This window comes from Pygoscelis adeliae, unplaced genomic scaffold (assembly GCF_000699105.1).
Source record: "Pygoscelis adeliae isolate BGI_AS28 unplaced genomic scaffold, ASM69910v1 Scaffold30, whole genome shotgun sequence".
In the NCBI taxonomy this organism is placed as follows: Eukaryota; Metazoa; Chordata; class Aves; order Sphenisciformes; family Spheniscidae; genus Pygoscelis; species Pygoscelis adeliae.
In genome coordinates, this window is record NW_008823915.1 from 1,516,660 (window position 1) to 1,536,696 (window position 20,037).

Consider the following 20,037-nt stretch of genomic DNA (forward strand, 5'->3'; position numbering starts at 1 on the left):
AAGTTTCGATACCTTTTTCTTGTTTCAGATGTGCTTAATGTTGTAGTAATTATGTTGTTACAGTGGTGTTATGGATGTGGCAGTATTTGGAGGTAGACATGGTGTCTTATTAGACCAGCTGGTATTGGGCAGCTTTCAGGCAAATGAGCCTTTCAGCCACACAATGAAGGTTTGTTTATTTGAAAACTGATCTCTTTTTCCAGTTACATGAGTTGGTCTAATAAAAGACGCTACTCCTGCCAAAGGTCTTAAATTTCCTTACCTCGTTTAAGGAAACATGCTATTTTAGTTTGGACATGTTTGTCTTGAATGGAGAATAGTTGTAATGGCTTTAGTTTGGTTTTTCCCCTTGTACATTAGAGTTGTTTGTGTAGCTAACAGCCAGGTGTCATAGATGGCTTGTTTTATAGCTGGCCTGATACACTTTCAGTTAGCAGTGGAAAGGAGCGTATGACTTCTAGGTTTGCAAAGCCTGTGAAGAAGGTTAATCCCCGCCCTGTGCCAACAAACTGATATTTAATGGGCAACTTGTAGTTTTCAGCTCTAAAGAGGTTGCTATGATCTCATCATTTAAGGATTTTACAGACTGAAAAATTGGGTTTTAGACTTATTTCCCTCTGTCAGGAAAAATCTGAATATTGAAATTTTTTTCCCTGCCCCTTGCATTTTCTTAACATTCTCAGCGGGTCTTGTTGGGGGGGAAGTTATGTTCGGTTACATTTATCAATCCTTGATAAATATGTAGTCCATTTATTTTGTGATAATGGAATTGAAATTATACCTACAGATAGAATGTGATCTGTGGTGTATTTACTGTAAGTTATGTAAAGGGAATGTAACTTTATTTTCAAGTCCTAGAATAAGGTTTTGAGGCAGCCCTTTAAAACTTTTTTCCTTGTTAATAGTTAAATTAATTTGTAACTAATGTGATGTTTCCTGTTGTATATTGAATCTGAAGTGTCATCATCTGTTGAAGGGTCTTACTGTTTCTTGCATTTACTTACGCTGTTTTTACTGAGGACATTCTTTTCCGTCGCAGTTCCAGTGTAGGGATGGTAATGCAAACTTTATAGTGATCTGTTTCAATACAAAATTCCTCTTGATAGAGAACAACATATTTAACCACTTTAATGTCAGCGTTATGTGGCACAGAGGAAAAACAATAATTGTTCAGAGGAACCTGCAAATATTTTGTCCCAATAAACAGTGCTTTATGAAGTTGTTATTCATCCTTGTAAACTTAAGTTAGTGGAGATACTAATGTGGGATTTTTGTCATTGTTATGTAGTAACCTAGTGTGTCACTTTTTGCAGTCTTTCAGAAACAAGATAGCCATGGCCACAGAAATTGGCTCCCCGCCACGATTTTTCCATATGCCGAGGTTCCAGCACCAGGCGCCTCGGCAGTTGTTCTACAAAAGACCTGATTTTGCACAGCAGCAAGCAATGCAACAGCTTACTTTCGATGGAAAGCGGATGAGAAAAGCTGTGAACCGAAAGACCATAGACTACAATCCCTCTGTAATTAAATATTTGGAGGTTAGTTAATTTTCTGGTTTTGTCTGAAAAACTTTTTTCCTTCCTGAAATTTGTGATTGTGCTTTTCAGTGTCCATAGAGCAGTCTGGAATACTGGGAGATCTACTGCTGCATTTTCAAACTAACTGACAAATGCTTGTAAATTTGGTATAGTATGAATGAATACAAAGGGGTTTGGTCCTTGATAATAAAACTGCACATATACGCAGCTGATTTTGTAGTTTGTGTAAACACCAATTTTTACATTCTGTCTTGGAATTCCAACTTGGAATGCAACTGAGTGTCATGTGATGTTCTGACTTTTCAGTGAACATGAAAACTCTTTATAAATAATGTAATTGTTCTTATTTTTGTTTTGAAATAGAAATTTTCTGAAATGGGAAATAAACCATTACCCCTTCCCCTCCAAAATCAGGGCACCATAATAAAAATGTTTTCTCATCGTTTTATTAAATAGCACTGCAGCTTGCACTGTGGTCTCTGAAAATCCCTTTCTGTACAGTTAATAGATACAGAACAACTTAAAGTTATGTTGAAGAAATGTTTCTGTAAAAATGCTTATTTAGCTTTCTGATGGGGTGGTATTAATTTCTTAAGAAATGTAATTTTATGATCAAGATTTACTGCACAAGTACTGGATATTAGCTCAGAGGAAATAGAATCAAATCTGTAAATACAGAAATTGTTGGAATCTCAACAGCAACATTGCAAAAACATGATGAAATGAGTTTTATCTGCTGTGGCCAGTGAATGCTTATAGCTTGTAGGTGTTAACAGTTGGAAGGTTTTTCTTAATAATAAATTTAAATTATCTTCTATGATTTGTTTAAACACCAAACATTTAAAACATATTCTTACATCTTAGGAATGCCCCAAACAAGATTCTATTAGTAGTGGACTAATTCTAAAAAAAATAATTTTAGTAGTTCAGGACCTTTTTTACTGTGGCAGAAATAAGCACCCTCAAACTTCTGTTTATTAAAACAAAAAAAATGGGATCTGTATGTTTTGGACACTTACACAAAACTAGGATATACCAGAACTCCGTTTGAGTCTCAGCTTCAATACTACTGATTTAATTTGATGTGGTTCTATAAAAAAATGAGAAAAATGGTTTATGTGTAATTTGCTCTTGGCTTAAGAAATTCTAGCAAACTGTAGAAGTGTATGCTGGAAATGTTTTACCTAGAATTTTAGCGTATGATTCTGATATGTACGCAAATCCAAATTGGTAAAGTCTACAGCATGAAGCTGAAATAATTTCATTCTTAATTCCCGTAAAGTATTTTTGAAAAGGTTGTGTTTGACAGCTCACAAAATTTAACTAATTGAAGGTGTTTTTATCCCTTGGTCTTCTAAGTTGTATCCATTTGAATGCATTATTATCTTTATGCTTCAGCCACAGAAGCTTCCTTTCTAGTTTGTGTCACTGTATGGGATTTCATTTAGAGTTCATCAGCAGAGCTCCTAATGGTGTAAACACTTATCCTAAAAGTAAAGCTTTTGAAATGACTGAACGTACTTCTTGTAGAGTACCTATTAGCCTGGACAGCAAAGTACTAGTTGTCTTTGTTACAATAATGTGACTTATTACATAGGGCTGCTCCTTTCATATTGTTAAGCTGCAATTTTAAATGAGCTGCTTTAGTCTGATGAAATTAAGACTTTAAACATTCCTGAATCTTTTGCTTATGCTGTACAAATTCTACAGGTTTCCTGAGACCAAAGTCTTTTAACTGAGTTTATTCTAAAATCTTTCCAGTGCTTTGGAATTTCCCAAACAGGCTGTCAACGTGTTCCTTATTGTCTGTTGCTTAACAATGAAGTATAGTGGTGGTATGAACTAGGAGCTGTTTTCTTCTTTCCAGAATAGAGTATGGCAGAGAGACCAGCGAGATATGCGAGCAATCCAGCCTGATGCCGGATATTATAATGACGTAAGTAAAATCTTGAATGATCCACAGATGAAGTTCTGTGGATAAAATTTGCCCAGAAAATCGGAAGGATTCTGCCTGTCAGCTGAGGTTATCTTTTTGTCCCCAAGAGGCCTTAAAGATACCAAGGGTATCTTCACTCCACATTATTTAGTTCTGTTGGAATCCATGTCCATGAAGAGAACCTGAAATTGGATAGGCTTTTAATTTTTGGATGTAAGAACTCTCATAGTGCACTGAGCTTGCAAAACTGCTCTTGAAGATACTGATTCTGGATGTTTTAGATGGTAAATCATGCAGACTTTTGAACATTCCTACTGACTTCTGATAATATCCCTGCAAATGAAAAACTTGCTTTTCCAGAAATAGGTGTTCAGAATGTATGCTTTTCTTGCAGTTTCTGGTTAGAAATGTCATTACTAAATCTTTTGTTTCTTCTCTCGTAGTTGGTCCCTCCTATAGGAATGCTGAACAACCCGATGAATGCTGTAACAACAAAATTTGTTCGGACATCTACTAATAAAGTAAAATGCCCAGTGTTTGTTGTCAGGGTGAGTATAGTGGTGGATTTACTTAGTTGTATTGTCTTAATTTAAATTAGAGTGATATTCTTAACTGAAGAAAGAAACAAGATAACAGTTAAAGCATTTCCAAATAAAACTAGCATGTGGAATATATGGACTACTTCTGTGTCTAGTGTTTCTGTGGAGGGTTTTAGGAAATTAAATGGTAAGGTCTAGGTACAAAATAATTCTTACGCTTGAGTTTGAGGTGCACTTGCCACTTTAATTTTTTTTTTTTTCCAGGGGGGAGGCTAATATATCTTGACTCACAGAAAAAAAGGCAATTCGGTCTCTGTGCTGTTTGACTCTTGTAGCATCTTTTAAGAACTTTTCTGTGATGTCAGCAGTATTGTTCAGTATGGATATTGTGTGCTGGAAATGTATTGGTGCCAATAAGCTGTTTCTTCTCTATGACTAGATTTTTTTCATTGCTTTTACAGTGGGCTTTGTCCTGTTGTTACAAAAGTCAAAAGCCCTCCAGCATAGTTTTGCATTTTTGTCTATCTTGCATCCTCTAGAAAGTCATTTAGTAAATTCCAGTTCTGCAGATACCCTCAAAGAAGCTTATGATTTATTTGGAGGATTGTGAAGAAATATTTGAATGTTGTATTTGCACAGTTTAGTTAAATTTTTCTTTTGCAGTGGACTCCTGAGGGGAGACGCTTGGTCACTGGCGCATCTAGTGGAGAGTTCACTTTATGGAATGGACTGACTTTCAATTTTGAAACGATATTGCAGGTAAATTCATTTATCAAGATTTCTGTGTATTTCCTTGAGGTTTTGGAGCATGTTTTAGGAATACATCTTCACCCTGCTCATCATGGGTCTGTAGTCTAAGTGCAGTAATGGGAGCCTTAGAGATTTTTTTTTTTTAAATTCTGCTCTGACCCCATGTCAGACTGTGGTTATAGGCAATTCATTTAATGCTTCTCATTCCATCTCCATATGCTATCCTAACTGTTCTCAAGAACGTACTATGAGTATTTGTAATAAAGAAACATTTTGGAAACAAAATGCAAATACTCTTAATTTATTGTTTAGAAGACCATTGTATACAAAGTAAGGGGATTTTTTTTCCCCACAATAACATCTTGAATCTAACTAGATCATCATTGTTTTCATTTCTTTGTTGCAGCTGTTAAGTAGGAACTTTACTAACTTTTGTGTTTGTGTGGGTCAGACAGTATTTGAACATGTTTGCTAGAAGTTTTGTTTCTGAATTTACAGGCTCACGACAGCCCTGTAAGGGCTATGACTTGGTCACACAATGATATGTGGATGCTGACAGCAGACCACGGGGGATATGTGAAATACTGGCAGTCCAACATGAACAACGTCAAGATGTTCCAGGCACATAAGGAGGCGATTAGAGAGGCCAGGTTTATAAACAATATACCATTTTCTGTAGTACCTATTGCCATGATTAGACTGTTCTCTAAGTGTATTCTGGGTGCAGAAATGCATGGGTTCTGTCAGATTCTGGGAAATTTCCTGCACCACATAAACACAATATTTTCTTTTGTTTCCACATTCTCACCGTTTTGCTGGCACCTTTCTGAATTAGTATTGTCCCAGTATCCGCCTCTGCAATATGTTAGAGATGTATTTGTCTGCCGCATTTTGCACTGGTATTCTTTTCATTTTTATATGGTGACGATGTGTATCAGTTATTCCTTTTTATACGCACTGTGTAAGACAACAATTTCATTCCAAATAAAGAATTCAGTCTTTAATAATCTAACTGAATAAAATATAAAGCCTTCAGAAATAAAACACCTGCATAGTTCTCACAAAATAATAAAACACTAAATAAAGTGAAGAACTGCTTGGCTTGGTGAAGCCAAGACTTCCAGTAATACTAAATACCCACGCAGACTGCCACATACAGAAGTCTAATGTTAATACTGAATGGGTTCTTCAAGCTTGAAACTGTAAGCAAGCCATTGAAAAGAAGACTGTAGGATATTCTCTTGGTTCAGTGTTGATGCCTCAGTTGTGCAAATGTCTATTTATATAAAAAATGGAATCTAAAGTGATACTATCAGTAAGATGTAAATGAAGGACGTTTCTAAAGCAAACCTGCACATAATCTTTAGTAAGATATGGAAATGTTTTTAAAGTAAGCCTGAAGAGAAGCTGCAGAACCAAAATGAAGCTAAAGCAGTGTTTCTTCGGGTTCAGGTGCTGGCCCTTGGCGATAAAGGTTCACTGCCACAAAACCACTTTCCACTAAAGTCACCATTTTTCTTTGATAGGGTGCAGCATTTTCTGCCAGAGTTTGGTTATGAGAAGTGCTTACATTGGATTCAGTTACTGTCTGACTATCATGGCCATACACTGAATTTCTCTACTATTTTAAGCCCCTTCCTGATCATAAAGATCTAGGATTTCACAAGGGCTCCCTCATGGTCTTTCATTGCACCAGAAAGGAAGTGAGTGCCTGTCAGTTGCTGGAGATGTTCTGGCCCTAATCACATGGCTAAATAACTCCTTGTTTTTCCAGTGACTTTCATCAAGCGATATTGACTGCTCAATCTGGAAGCTGCTTCTGTGTCTGTAGCATTCTTTTCGTGGTGTTGATGGGGTGTAATAAGAGGGATTTTTTCCAAATTACTTTCACAATAAGTGGTACACTTGTTTTATATACAATTTTTTTCAACAGTTAATCCAACTAGCATTTTCCTGTGACCAGCTTTCCCTTATTTTTGCTTCTCTGCTGCAAAGCACCTGTGGCTGAAGAGGAGTTTTTTCCTAAGAACTGTTCTCCTGTGCTTCTACACAGTGTCACTTTCTTAATGGTATTACCAAACATGAAAATCTAGGGTGACAGTTACCAAATCATATTGATGTTGCTTCTCATCCTGCAGAGAAGGCGCTACCGTGTGCAGTCATAGGAAGGTGCTAAGAATAAATTCTGGATTTTTTCCTCGTTTGACAGGGGACTGCAATGCAATAGTAATCCTATGCTAAATTCATGTCTTGTGGTGAAGTGTCATTTGGCAGGCACTGTATTCACTTAAAAGTCCCTATGTTCAAATGCATCCTTCAGTGTATAACACATTACAGTATAATTTTGCCCTGTCTGAGAAGCATAGATAATCTGTTAAATGCTGACTTCTTTCCCCTGCTGTGTGTCTTCATGTAACAGTTTCTCACCCACGGATAATAAATTTGCTACATGCTCTGACGACGGCACTGTTAGAATCTGGGACTTTCTACGTTGCCATGAGGAGAGAATTCTTCGAGGTATGTGTACCAAAAGTACTGATTGGGGTATTTCAGGAGGGGGAAAACCTTTTTTTAACTAGGTGTTCACAAGAAGTATCAGCTTGTCTACATTTTTGTATTACATCCCTGTCTTAAATCCTCCAAACAAGTTTTTGTTTGGCTGCTGCTATAGGTGCCTTAAAATATTTAGATAGGCTGCAGTTCACAATGGCGTTACTCTGTTTACTGTCCACTTAAGCTTTAAACAATGGAGGTGGATACAAGGACATTTTTTCTACTGCTAACACTGGTAGAAATAGCTGTTTCTGGATCAGGAATACATTTCTCTTTCTCCAAAGCTTAATCTTTGTGACCACTTTTACTTCAGAAGAGACATCTTCCTGCAGAGGATTCCATTCTTTTCATGGGAGTGCCTTCCATTCTGATTTCTTCAGAGGCAAGGTAGTTACTTTTTCTCAGTCCTTAAGAGGAGGAGAGCATTTAGGTAAAGAAAACAAGTAAATTTTGATCACATCATGCATAGCACATGCAAATAATCCTAGCTTCAGTTCAGTAGTTTTCTGTCCACCATCTGTGTATGCTAACTTCTGGTGCCTTTCCACTGGCCTTGTTGAGCTTTCTCCTCTTGTTGCAATCTTACTGAGCAATAACAATAGCTTCTGACAACTATTCCTTTCTTGCAGAAGATGTCAAAGGTACATAATTTAATAGAAGAATTTATTAAATACTGCCATGAGATTGGGGGTTGTAGACATGCAGACAAATTGCAAAGAAGGTATGCAATAAAAACACGGAATTTCAGTTTTAGGTGTGTGAGCTTGTTCAATGCGTTCTTAAACTAAGGATTTTTCTTTTTTCAAATTGTGCTTCCAACTTGGACCTGCATTATGTATTTATGAAGTAGAGCTCTCCCTGTTTCTCTTGACTCTTAAGCTCTCTTCTTATTTTACTAACGCATTACTTTTAAACACCACTACTTTGAAAAGACATTGGGCTCCAGCATTCTTGCAATGATGATATTCTAACAGAATCTGTGCATAGACATTACGGTAGATGTGTTCTTTGCAGGAGCTGGCAAGCAAATTTCTAGGCTATATCATTTACACCTGTTACTCTGGAAGGACCCAAACAGATTTGGGACTGTTTTGCTTGATGCTTTACAAAATAAATCATTCTGCACTAAACACATTCTATACCCTCCTCCAGGTTTGTACTAACTACTCATTTAAACCGTGTGGAGGAAATGGGGATTGCCTCCATGCAGAGTTGTCAAGATTATAAAAATCCCTCCAATTCCTCTACATTCTTTTAACATTCTACATAAAGTAGTAGGAGTAAAGCATTTAATTTAGGCCATAAAGAACAGAACTTGCATTACACTTCCTTCTGTTACCTTGAGTACTTGAACATTGTGATTGTGACTATATCTCAAATAGAATTATGGTTTAACTTCTTATAGTTTATACATCTCAATATACACTTTTTAGTTTGCAAAATAGCTCTATAAAGAATACCTTTGCTTCTACTTATGTGATGTACCCACAATACACTTAATCTTTTAGGTAAGTTGGAAATACTTTGAAAACTTTACATCTCTGGATAAAATTGGACAGGGCAGATTATTCCTCATTTCTGCTGTCAGATAAGGGGAAAAAAAAAAAACACCAAAAAACCAAACGCCACCACCAAAAAAATCCCCCACAACAAAACAAAAATAATACCCAAAACCCTGAGTGTTGAGGGTGGGAGGGTGTCTCTGCAAAACATGCAAGTTTGATTTGTTTTTGGTCCCTAGCACTATTGTTAAATATGATCAGAAGACATATTTGAAAGAGCTGTATGGGTAACACTTAAGTAGCTTTCTTGGTGGAAAATACAAGCTTTCATTTTGTTATTTGGAGTTTAGAGCTTATGGCTTTAGGAAACTCATCTTTTGCTTTTTGCTTCTCCTTGTGCATTCTGCTTTTACATATTTAGGAGTATGACCTGTAAAACTTTGCTTAGTACAGCCTTCAAAATGTATAAATACTCATGCCATCGCCATTCCAAAGTTAGTGATCTGTAAATTAAAATTCTGGTGGCGCTTCATTAAAAATATATTTCATTACATACAAAAAGTGTTTAGATCAAATACCATGCTAAGGAATGGTTTTTATTTCCTACTTTGACAAACCATGCTTCAGCTATTCTGGTTAATACTGGTGCTGTGAAATTGAAGGGATTCTACAGTATAGTTTAGATCCAAAGCTTCATTTAACCTGAAGAATACCTTAACACATTATCACACTGAATTATAAAAATCGAACGAAACTATCAATTTACAGTCAGATGTGTTCATAAAAAAGATTATCACTCACAGGGATACAATATCAATATATCATTATTCCTACTGATTTTTCAGTAACAAATTCAGGAACATATTTTAAAAAACAGACTTGAGGACTTTAATGCTAAGTAATGCTTTTAAAGCAATTCTATAAAGAGCATTAAAGGTACTGGGATAAGCTTTGCTGATATAGAAAGGACAAAATTTTATAGACTCGTTACAGATGCTTTTGTTTGCACTGGAATGAACTAATATAATTTATTTCTGTTATTTGATGAAATGGTTCACTTTGCTTGAAACTGAGCAATTCTAGTCTTACCTTCCAAAGCAGATTGGAAAAACAAATTGGAAGTGGTAAATTACATGGGACTACTTCTTAAGGTTTTGCTGGAGTTCTTTCGGCTGTCTACAGTAGGCTACACAATTTTTTTCAGTAGTTAAAGCCATGAGTATGTGGGCTGCATGAGAAACACTAAATAACTGTGTCCAGCTTCCTTTTAATTTGTCAAAATGAAAATAAACAGGACACCCTGTTTTGTTCTTCATACATAATACCAGAAGTTCTGGATCTTTAATGTGGCTCAGAGTCACTTTGTCCAGCTTTTCACTAATTTATGTTACTTTGCTGTTTCTACCATCATGGCTCTCCAGGTCATAGGAGGTGGAGTTTGGGCATTTTGTTAGAAACGTGCAGATTTATCAGGGTCCTTTTTAATATCGTAAAGAAATAAATAAGATTAAAATCTTCCATTTCTTGGGGAACCATCTTTAAGTAATTAATCTTCAAGTGAATTATCTTGGAAGAACTTGAAGGTGGGGGAAATGGCATTGTCACAGTCACTTACCTGCTTGCTTCCCCTCAGCCCAATTACTGTCTCTTCTCTTGAAGTAAAGGTGTTATACTCCTAATTCTGCACTGGTAGTTTTTGCCTATGTTAATTTCTGTAATGTTACCATCTTGATGATGATAACAAGTACAGTCTGGTGCACTTGCTAAAATACACTGTTAGGAATTGAACTGATGTTAAAATAAAAATTTTTTGTTAAAATAACAAGACATGGAAAACAGTCTATAGTATAGCAATATGTTGTTTTCATGTCAATAACGTTACCCTGAAAGGCATTTCCAATAATAGCATTTATAATAAAACACTATCAGGTCTTTAGTCTAAACAGTTGCAGTGAAGTTAATGCCAGGAATCATGTAAACGGTCCCCGCTTCTATGAGAACATACACACGGATGGCTTTTAATAATGCTAATTACATCTAGTGGAAAGACATGTATGCAGTAAAAGCTTGATGTCCCTTTATTTGTATTGAGAAATTAATGTTATCAATGATTTGACTGATGGCTGTGAATCTTTGGGTATTGGGTCTGTGCTAATGTATCCCTGAGAACATTTCGGGTAGATCATTAGTAAACATGATTCCTTAATTATTCCCAGCATGAAATCATGGGTTAGGAGGCTACAAACGCATTTCAGTGTTGTCAGTTCCACTGTCCTTCATTCTCCTTCCTTTTACAGTCACACACAAAATCCAGTAGAAATGTGTGCTTGGGAGGACTGTAAGGTTTTCATTCAGAAGTCTAGATGAGCTATATGTTCCCAGGATTTCAAAAGTTGCTTGGCTTAAATAGGTCTTTTGGGGAGGATGACTTTATCCAGCTCTCTGAAGGATGTTAACCCAGAATTTGCTAAGATATTCTGTAGATAAGTTTTTTTTTCTATTTTCTGGCTGTAAAATAGAGTAATACACTAAATGATCTTCCAGCCAACATGGTAGATTTGGCAAAAGATTTTTCTTATCCTAACTTGAACAATTAAAAGCAATCATGATTCCTTTATATTCTGTCTGGATTTAAAATTTGCAATTTGTAACAACATGTAAATCACATACTAGTAAGAAATTACTCTAAGTAAAGTCTTTTGCCTGTCTTTTATAACCTTGTTCTGCCTGGAATTTCTTGTTCAGGCATAACACCAGTGCAAAAACTTATCACCTACAAAATATCGTTATGCGTATACATGCATGCAGAAGTCACAGCAATCACGGTAAACATATTTTCATCTGCTCACAAGTTCTGAAAAAGTCTTCACAGCTAGTCATACTGAAATAACTGGAGAATTTATTATTTCTTCCTTTCTTCTACTCTGTTTCTGGATCTTCATTAGCAAATAAAATACTGTGAAGTGTCTTTAGTTGTTTATATCTATTGTATGGTTTGTATACTCTGCACTTTCTGCCTGAAAGTGAAGGATCTCTTCAAAGTTTTTGACATCTGCTTCCTCAGTCAAATAGCAAATCCTGTAATCTAAATTCAGAGGTGATGTGTTCAGTAGTTAAAAGGAACCTGGGAACCAGAACTATATCTTCAGTTTGGTCCTTCTCTTTTAAACATACATTAGTAGCTAGCTCTTAGCCTTTGAAGCATGTAGCTTCTAAAACTGTTGCCTTTTCCTGGAATGTAGTTGAACTCTACATTAGATAATTTAAAAGAAAAAAAAATCCTGATGTTGCTGTTTCCGTCTTTCTTCCCTTTATGTGAGGTTTTTCTATTGTTTTCCTTGTCTCAGGAGGGAGGGAAAACCCAGAAAATTCAAGAAATGCATATATGTTGATACTGTGTTTCTTGTAAGGAGACGTAGTGTTTAAACCTTCAGGTGTTTGTGGGGGCTTGCTTCTTTGTGCTGTTAGGATTTCAGGTATATCTAATATGTCTTTTAGTCTACTGATGCATCCCTACATGAATGAATATTAGAAGGATTTTTCCTCAGAACAAAAGCCCAAGATGAGATGAGACCTGGCTAATATTGGTACCAACCATATCAATCTAGAGAAGGCAAGTCCTTGGATTTTTGAACTTAAAAAAGATTGAGCTGTTTTGAAATGCTAGTATTAAATCAGTTAAATACCTTTGTTGGTGGGTCTTAGTATGGCAGCTTACGTTGCAGGTCTCTGATCTTCGTGAAACCTCATTGCCAAAGCAAAGTTTGGGATGAGGGAGAGGGATAAATTGCAACTAAGTCTTTTGAGGTACAGTTGCACTCTGAATGGCTGTGCATTGAACTTTTCATGTGTTTTAGACATGAGATGTTAGGGAACTCACTCACTGGGATGTTAATAGTGAATCTGTGAGGGTGTTTTTTTCTTCACGAACAGTTCAAATCACTTGCACAACTGGTGATGCAGGAGCCCTTTTGTTCTGCTGTATGTGTTGCGCCAGCCCTGATGCTCTTTACACAGTCTCATTCACTTCATCTCATTAGGAAACCTCTCTGTTGCCTTTGTGAGATTGAGTTAGAAATACTGTATACAATTTCTGGCTTCATAAATGGAAGTTATCAAGCAAAATATATTTTCCTAGTATCTTTCTCTACACTTTTTCCAGAGTTAAGTAACACCAAGGACTTGGAGTGTGAATACATATACATGTTCCTGAATTCATAGGTAACCTCAGTCATTGCTGCTTGCTAGGGTGGTGGGTATAACCTACGCTAGATGGGAAGAATCCAGTCTTTTCTTGCTTGAGGCTACTAATGTTCAGGTGTCATCTAGCAACGCAGTTTTATTCCTGAATGTGACTTTCAAGATTACAGCATCTTGATTTTCTCTGTATAGGAAACTTTATTAGAGGTATACTTGTTAAAATATCCAATTCTATTTGTGTTAAATGTAAAAATCCATCTGAGAGTTGAGAAAGAAACTTCCTGCTATGTTGACTAATATCAGTTTTCTTCTGTGAAGTGTTCTGGATTGGAGAAAAATTTTATTTTGATCAACTATACTTGAGATCCTTGGTTTCTGTGATTAAAAGGTGGTGATTAGGAGGTAGCGTCATGACGCCTTTGCTTTGCTCCCTAAAACAATGCCAGGAGAATTAGAGGGTATTGAAGATTGCTCTTGGAGCTGGTTGTGTCTGATATGCCTAAAAGTATTTGGTTTATATTGCAGTTCAGTTCTGAGTAACATTGAAGTACGACATATTAAGTCTTAAGAGTTCTGATTCTCATCTAGAATCTAGTGTTTTAAAAATCCTGAAAAGTTAATAACTAAGAATATATAGAATTCTCAAAGAATGAATGAAAGACATCATGAGAGATGAGCCACAGCACAATGCTATTAAAGTTATACCGGACACTTCTGTCAACACTTTTCATGAGACAAGAATGAAGAAGCTCTGTGCGAGAATGAGATTATTTCAGATTCAATTTTGAAATCTTTTCCTCCCTGAAAATTATCCTGAAGCTGAAAGTTATATAATCTCTCATGTTGAGTCCAAGGGCAAATTTTACACTAAAAAGGCTAATACTTATATTAAATATATTTTGTTAAGCTTGGAGGACTGTTGAGAAACCCTAGCATTTCACAGGACAGCCGACACTTAGTGCTGCTGAAATACACGATACTTCCTTAAGAAGTTTTATGATTGTGTCATTAAGATTTCTTGCATCTGCTTCCTTTGTGTGTTTGATAATTGCAAGAGGTAGATAAATACTAAACTAGGTGAAACCTTTTTTATGGTTTGTTAGTATAAATATTTTAGTGCTGAGAATTTTACTGTCATCTGTTGTGACTACATATAGAAGTAAACATAATATGGCACAATACTCTGCACAGTGGTCAGGATTTCGCCTACTGATGCAGCAGTGAGCATTGTCCTCAAGCCCTGCTTGTCATTGTTGAGAAAGAAAAACACTATTTTAAGCGGATTACATTGACACTAATGAAAAAAATCCCAAAGGACAGAGGCGTTTAAATACTGATGCTAAGATGATAACCAGTCTTCCTTTCTCAGCACAAGTCTAATTGTTGAAAAGGATGGAGGTTGTATGCATTAAGGATGGTGGCTTCCTGGTATCTACTCACTAGTATTTGTCATATTAAAGGTTCTCAACAGAAACAAAATCATCTGGAGTTAGTCTTATGCAAGCTATGTTAGTAACTCATCTTCTCTGATAAAATCTTATGCGGATAAATACTCGGAATTGGGCACTTTTTTTTTTTTAATGGAATCTTTCATCTGGCATACCATTTCCTACTAGAGTGTAGCTACAGAAATATGCTATTTCAGAATAAATGGTAGAAGTTTTCACAAAACAAAATCCACAACTTCCTGGTGAAAATAATCCATGTCAGTCCTTAGAAACTTCCCTTGCAGGCTTCTTTACTCCACTTCTCTTTTGTGTGTGGATTAAACGGACCGCTTTTTTTCTTTTTGGTTTTCTTTTTTCATATCCTGTAGATACTGTACTAAAAGCTTCTGTGCATCTTGGTAAGCACAGACTTTGCAAAGCATTTGATATTTTCTTTTGCATCATTTCAATTCTGCATACTCAAGTTATTTCCTATTATAGTACATTTAGCTCTGAGTGATATTCTGGCTTTAGTAGCAAGACACTTTGCTTCAAGTTTTATCATGTGAATAACATTGCAGTTCTCATACTTAAGATTACACATTCATATGGACAGCCAGGCACTGGGAGATGCGGAGATAGCTTGCAAATAATTTCCCTAAAATACGGTGGTATTTTTTTTTCTCTCTTCCTTACCTGCCTGGCCTTACATTCTCATGAGAAAGCTAGTCCTGCTCATCACACGTTGCGTTTGTAGGAAGACACAGAGTCAAAAGAGAAACTGGGGAATGTGCTGAAATGGGGATTGTGTAGCAGACCAGGAGAAAGGGATAAATAATCCTGAAAAAAACTGGGTGAAATGTGGCTGGAAATGAGAAGGATGGCAAATAGGAGGAAAGTGTGGAGGCTGTGTCAGTATGAAAAAACTTAATAAAACAACAGCTGGTGTAATGTTTGAGAAAAGATAGTGGCAGTGTGAGTAAGGAGATGAGAATGAGGTGGTGGAAACTAACAGAAGTTATGCTCCTGGCATTGTGGGGATAAATCAGGACAAACTCAGTTGCCGGAGCAGCCAGAGAAGAGGCTGGGTTTTTATGGCTGAATGACACAAGCGGACAGTATATAATGTACCAAGAGTTTGTGTATATATACTATAATGTGTGTGTGTGGACACGTGTAAGAATAGTACCTATATACACACACACATTTTTTCCCCTAATCTCTCTTAAATTTTATGTTCTATGTCATGACTCTCAGAGACTCAAGTTGATGAGTTTGAGTAGTGTTAGGAACACGTTCTGTATTCATTCGGAAGATGAGTATGGAGTGCTATTTTAGTGAGTGAATGATACCATCATTCCTACTGTAACTAGGAAAAAGCTGTCTCTACCAGTTGATTAAAACTCCTTTATGGTTTTTATTAGTCCCTAAGAAGTAATGTGGATTTTTTTTTTCTTTTTTAAAGTTTTGTCGATTTAACAGCTCTAAAACTGAAATATCTAATAGTTGCACTTCAGACCGCAGGCTAGCTCTGTATTGCTTCAGTTGAGAATTGAGGCACGTATGCGTTGCATGCTTCTGCAAAAAGTTGTTGATTAGATTCAACATGCAAACATGTAATAAACATTAATTTTCAAAGTACAGTGCCAGAACTTTCCAAGTGACTGAAATTTATTTCACAGTGAAAATACAAACTGTCATTTAATTTTGCTATTTTCAGATAAAGGCTTTTTGTTGAAAACAAAACACTTTTCAAGGGGAAGACATTTTGATTTGTCCCTGCCCACGGCAGGGGGGTTGGGCTAGATGACCTTTAGAGGTCCCTTGCAACCCAAACTATTCTATGATTCTATGATTTTTACTGTTGAAAGTATATGTGTGTATTGCAGGTAAAGCGTGTGTCTTGGAAGTTTTATAAATTCATATTTTATAGAGGAAAGGATTTTTACTTTTTTTTAATTAAAAAATGATAGGGCTGTTAAGTGTCTTGGCTTCAAAGAAGCACAGCTGTAGGCATCAGAAGTACAGCTATATAGGAGAAAACTACAACTTTTCAAAATATTTTTATCTTATAAAAAGTTTCACAGACAAAGTTTAACATTTCTTCCATCCCAGACAGTTTGGATTACTATTTGTAATTATTAACTCAGTGGAAGCATCTGATATTTCTAGTTCTGCAAGACATTATTTTGATACATTACACAATCCATCAGGTTCTGGCTTGTGTTCAATTTGAAGTGTGGCTTAGTTACATATCTTCTTTTTTTTTAACGCAGTATTTTCTTAATATTGGTCATACTGTGTATAAATTGATTTTGTTCCCGTTAAGAAAGATAGTTAGGTAGGGCTATTCCAGATACAACTACAGCCACGTAAAGAAGTGGTTGCATCACTTCAGTATAATTTTCTGGTGTAGACAAGGTAAGGACTGCAAGTATCTTGCATATATTGTCTTTGAAGACAGAAAGTTATCTTTAGCTGGTTTTGACCATCCATAGGAATTGTGTGTGTACCTTTTTGCTCACCAGAATAAGTTTTTAAAGGGAACTTATCATGGCTGTTTAAATTTGAGCCTGACCTGAGAAACTGTAAGTTAACTGTAACAGGACTGGAATAGGTGCTTCTACCAAATCCCCAAGATCTCAGAGAGTAAACTTAAAATTTCCATTCAAAAAAGCTGAGGAATGTGCTCCCTTGGCTGCTTAAAATTGGGAAAACCAATATCTTTTCGTAAAAAGCAAACCTAGCTTTCTGGTGTGTGCTGGCAGATGCGTATTTTCTACCATATGTGCAACAGCTTTTTTTCTTTGCCTTTTTATTTAGAATAATGGAGCATGAAAATATTTTAAATGTTACATTAAAATCTTACTTTTTAAACTTCCATCACTTTAAAAAACTTTCCTCTAAAAAGAGTTATAACACCTGATAAACTCAGAACTTAACTGTAGCTATTCTAGCCCTCAAACAGAGAGTAGGATGAATTGATGAAAAAATGTAGCTCAGGATCCAGTCTATTATTACTATTATTATACGTTAGGGAAAATCAAGTCTAAATATTTATACAATACTTCTACATTTGAACCTCTCTTTATAGCTGACTTTCCTCTCTTGTCCAAGATGATCCTGTTCTGCTTTATTTTTCTGTGTGTGTTAAGATTTAAGGAGGGAGTAGCTCTGACAAGTATTTACTGTCCTCAGATTGAGAATTTGCATAGCAAGACTTCAGCGTTCTTCCTTGCTTAACACAAGGCCTAATGCTCATTGAGAACTATTTTTCATCAAAAGTTGAGGTTCTTCCTGGCTTTATAAATGACTAGTACACTTAAAGATTAAAAAAATCTGAGTATCTTCTTTCAATTCAATGAAGAGCTGATTCCCCCACCCCCCCCCACCCCCAACTTTCCGTGGGAGAAACTTGTCCATAGAGTTTCAGGTAAATGTAAAACATTTTCCTTTGAAAAGAGAATTTTCATGATTCTTTAATATTTGGAGAGACATAGCACAAATTGATGGATAAATGGTATTCACAGGTAAGTAATTTCCCACTTAAGTACAAGTCTAATGGGAATCCCTGGAAGTTTGAGTTCAAACTCATTTGATGTTCCAGGTATGTTGCCACTAGAAAAATGAGTATTATGGTAAAGTTAAAAGTTCTAAAAAAGAAAATATTTTAGTTTGTTTCCTTCTGTAACTGTAATCCAGTGGAAAACACATTTAAATGCCATTTTTACTGGGGAGATGGAGGGTCTCATTTTCAGGGTTTTGGGTTTTTTTTGCTGTTCTCTTACTAGTGCAGTAGAACAGTGTGAGAGTTTTACATAATTTTAGATACCGTGCAGTCTCTGTCCTTGGAGGTTTTAAAAATAAAATGATAAACCCATGAGCAACCTGGTCTGACCCAATTGCTTTGAGCAGGAGGTCAAACGAGACTTCTGAGGTTCCTTCCAACCTGACTTGTCCTGTGATCTTATGATACTAATTCCCCTGTTTTGCCAAAGGGGAAATAAAAGAACAAAAAATCTTAGTGATTTAATTCTTAGTTACCTTCAGCTGTACACCAGCATGTATGACATAAGGAACTGACCTTCAAAAGACTGTATCAAAAACTCATTATTTTTTTTAGTTTTATCTTCTTCTAGCTTTTAACATGTCTGAGGAAATGCACGCTATCTATTTGGATTGGAAAGATTTCTTAATGTTTAGTGGAATTTTTTCCAGAGATGATAAATGTTTGGTCATTCTATAGTGATTAATAGTTTGTTCAACTTAATCATTACTGAAGTTTAAGTATTGCTTAGAGTCCTCCTACAAGCAATGAAAATTTGTTGTAAATAAGATGGAAGACGTGATAGCATGCTATCAGCATCTTTGAAGCTTCTTCTGATTATGTAATAACAGTGAGGTAAAAAGATATCTATAGATATATAGATATACATATATATGCAATCGTTAGATGCATATGTAATTTCAGTCAGTCTCTGTAAGTATTCAGCCTTTATAATGATGCCAACTGGAATGTTTTATGGACTTAATATTAGTTTGCTGCTTTCTTGTTTATTTCAAAATTATGCAGTCCTGAAATAGATTGTGCAGGCAGTGTTGCAAAGCTCTAAAGCACATGCACAGTTAAAATACATTGAAAATGTTTGCTTTAAAAGAAAGTAATTTAGGTAGCTGCTTCACTCCCTAAACTGATGCAGCCTAGGTTTGTCCATCTGCTTTGTCATTACTATTCTTGAAGGTGCATTTCTTTAGATCATGTTTCGAAGTTCTCCAAAGGAGCCATAAGTAGACCTGGTGTGTTTGCAAACATCAGCCTTTTTGTCTAGATGAAATGGGTGTTAGAGAATTTTTTTTTCTTTCAAGCTAAAGCTGGTCTACATAGTGTATTTCAGGGTTCATGTCCACACCTACCCCTGGTTTTGACTGACCTTTATGTCTAAAAAGAAATTATGTAATTAATTTTCAAGTTTAAGCATATTAACAGAAGACTGCACAATATTAAATACAATTTTGAGACTGCAGTTATCTTAAAAAGAAAATCAGAAGTTTTGTCTTGAAACATTTTGCTTTTCAAGCACTTGAAAAGTCCAAGCCAGATTTGTTCTGGTGTTTCTACTATAGATGAGTTCAGAAAGGAGTAACACCACGTTCCAAAAGTAGACAAAACTCCCCCTTCTGAATTGTAATTAATCAGTAGAAAGGAATAATTGCACATGGAAAATACTATCCGGACAGCTATCAAGCATACTTGTATATAGCATAGTTACAAGATCTAAAAATTTTTAGCAAGATGTCTCTATTTTCTGAAGGTTGACTAGGTCTGCAGCTTGATATGGTGCAGTGTGTTACCGCTTGCTGTTTGTCCCTGGCCAAGAAGAATCCTGCCTTTTCTTTACGTCTGCCTTCTGCTCTCTCTTATCCATGCATAATTGTGGGCAGAAATAATGTTTTTAATTAGACCAACTTAGTTAGAAAAAAGGGTTGGTTTTTGTTGTTTTGGTTGGTTTTTTTTTAAAAGCTACACCAACCTGTGTTAAGGACACAGAAACTTGCTTATTTTAGGTCAGCTGATATAGTTGGATAATACGA

General features: G+C 35.9%; 1 protein-coding gene across 4 annotated transcripts in view; it reads left to right on the forward strand.

The window, feature by feature from the left end:
- Nucleotides 1-1,320: 1,320 nt before the first annotated feature.
- Nucleotides 1,321-20,037, forward strand: part of WDR33 (WD repeat domain 33) — a 57,583-nt gene continuing 38,866 nt past the window's right edge. For 3 of the 4 annotated variants that reach the window (XM_009318949.1, XM_009318958.1, XM_009318967.1), the window contains exons 1-6: nt 1,321-1,538; nt 3,406-3,474; nt 3,918-4,022; nt 4,677-4,772; nt 5,262-5,413; nt 7,183-7,280. In XM_009318949.1, the coding sequence (XP_009317224.1) occupies nt 1,335-1,538; nt 3,406-3,474; nt 3,918-4,022; nt 4,677-4,772; nt 5,262-5,413; nt 7,183-7,280 (724 nt within the window). In that variant the 5' untranslated portion in view covers nt 1,321-1,334. Of the gene's footprint in view, nt 1,539-3,405; nt 3,475-3,917; nt 4,023-4,676; nt 4,773-5,261; nt 5,414-7,182; nt 7,281-12,316; nt 12,350-20,037 lie in introns of those variants that run through there. The other variant, XM_009318978.1, reaches the window with a different exon arrangement.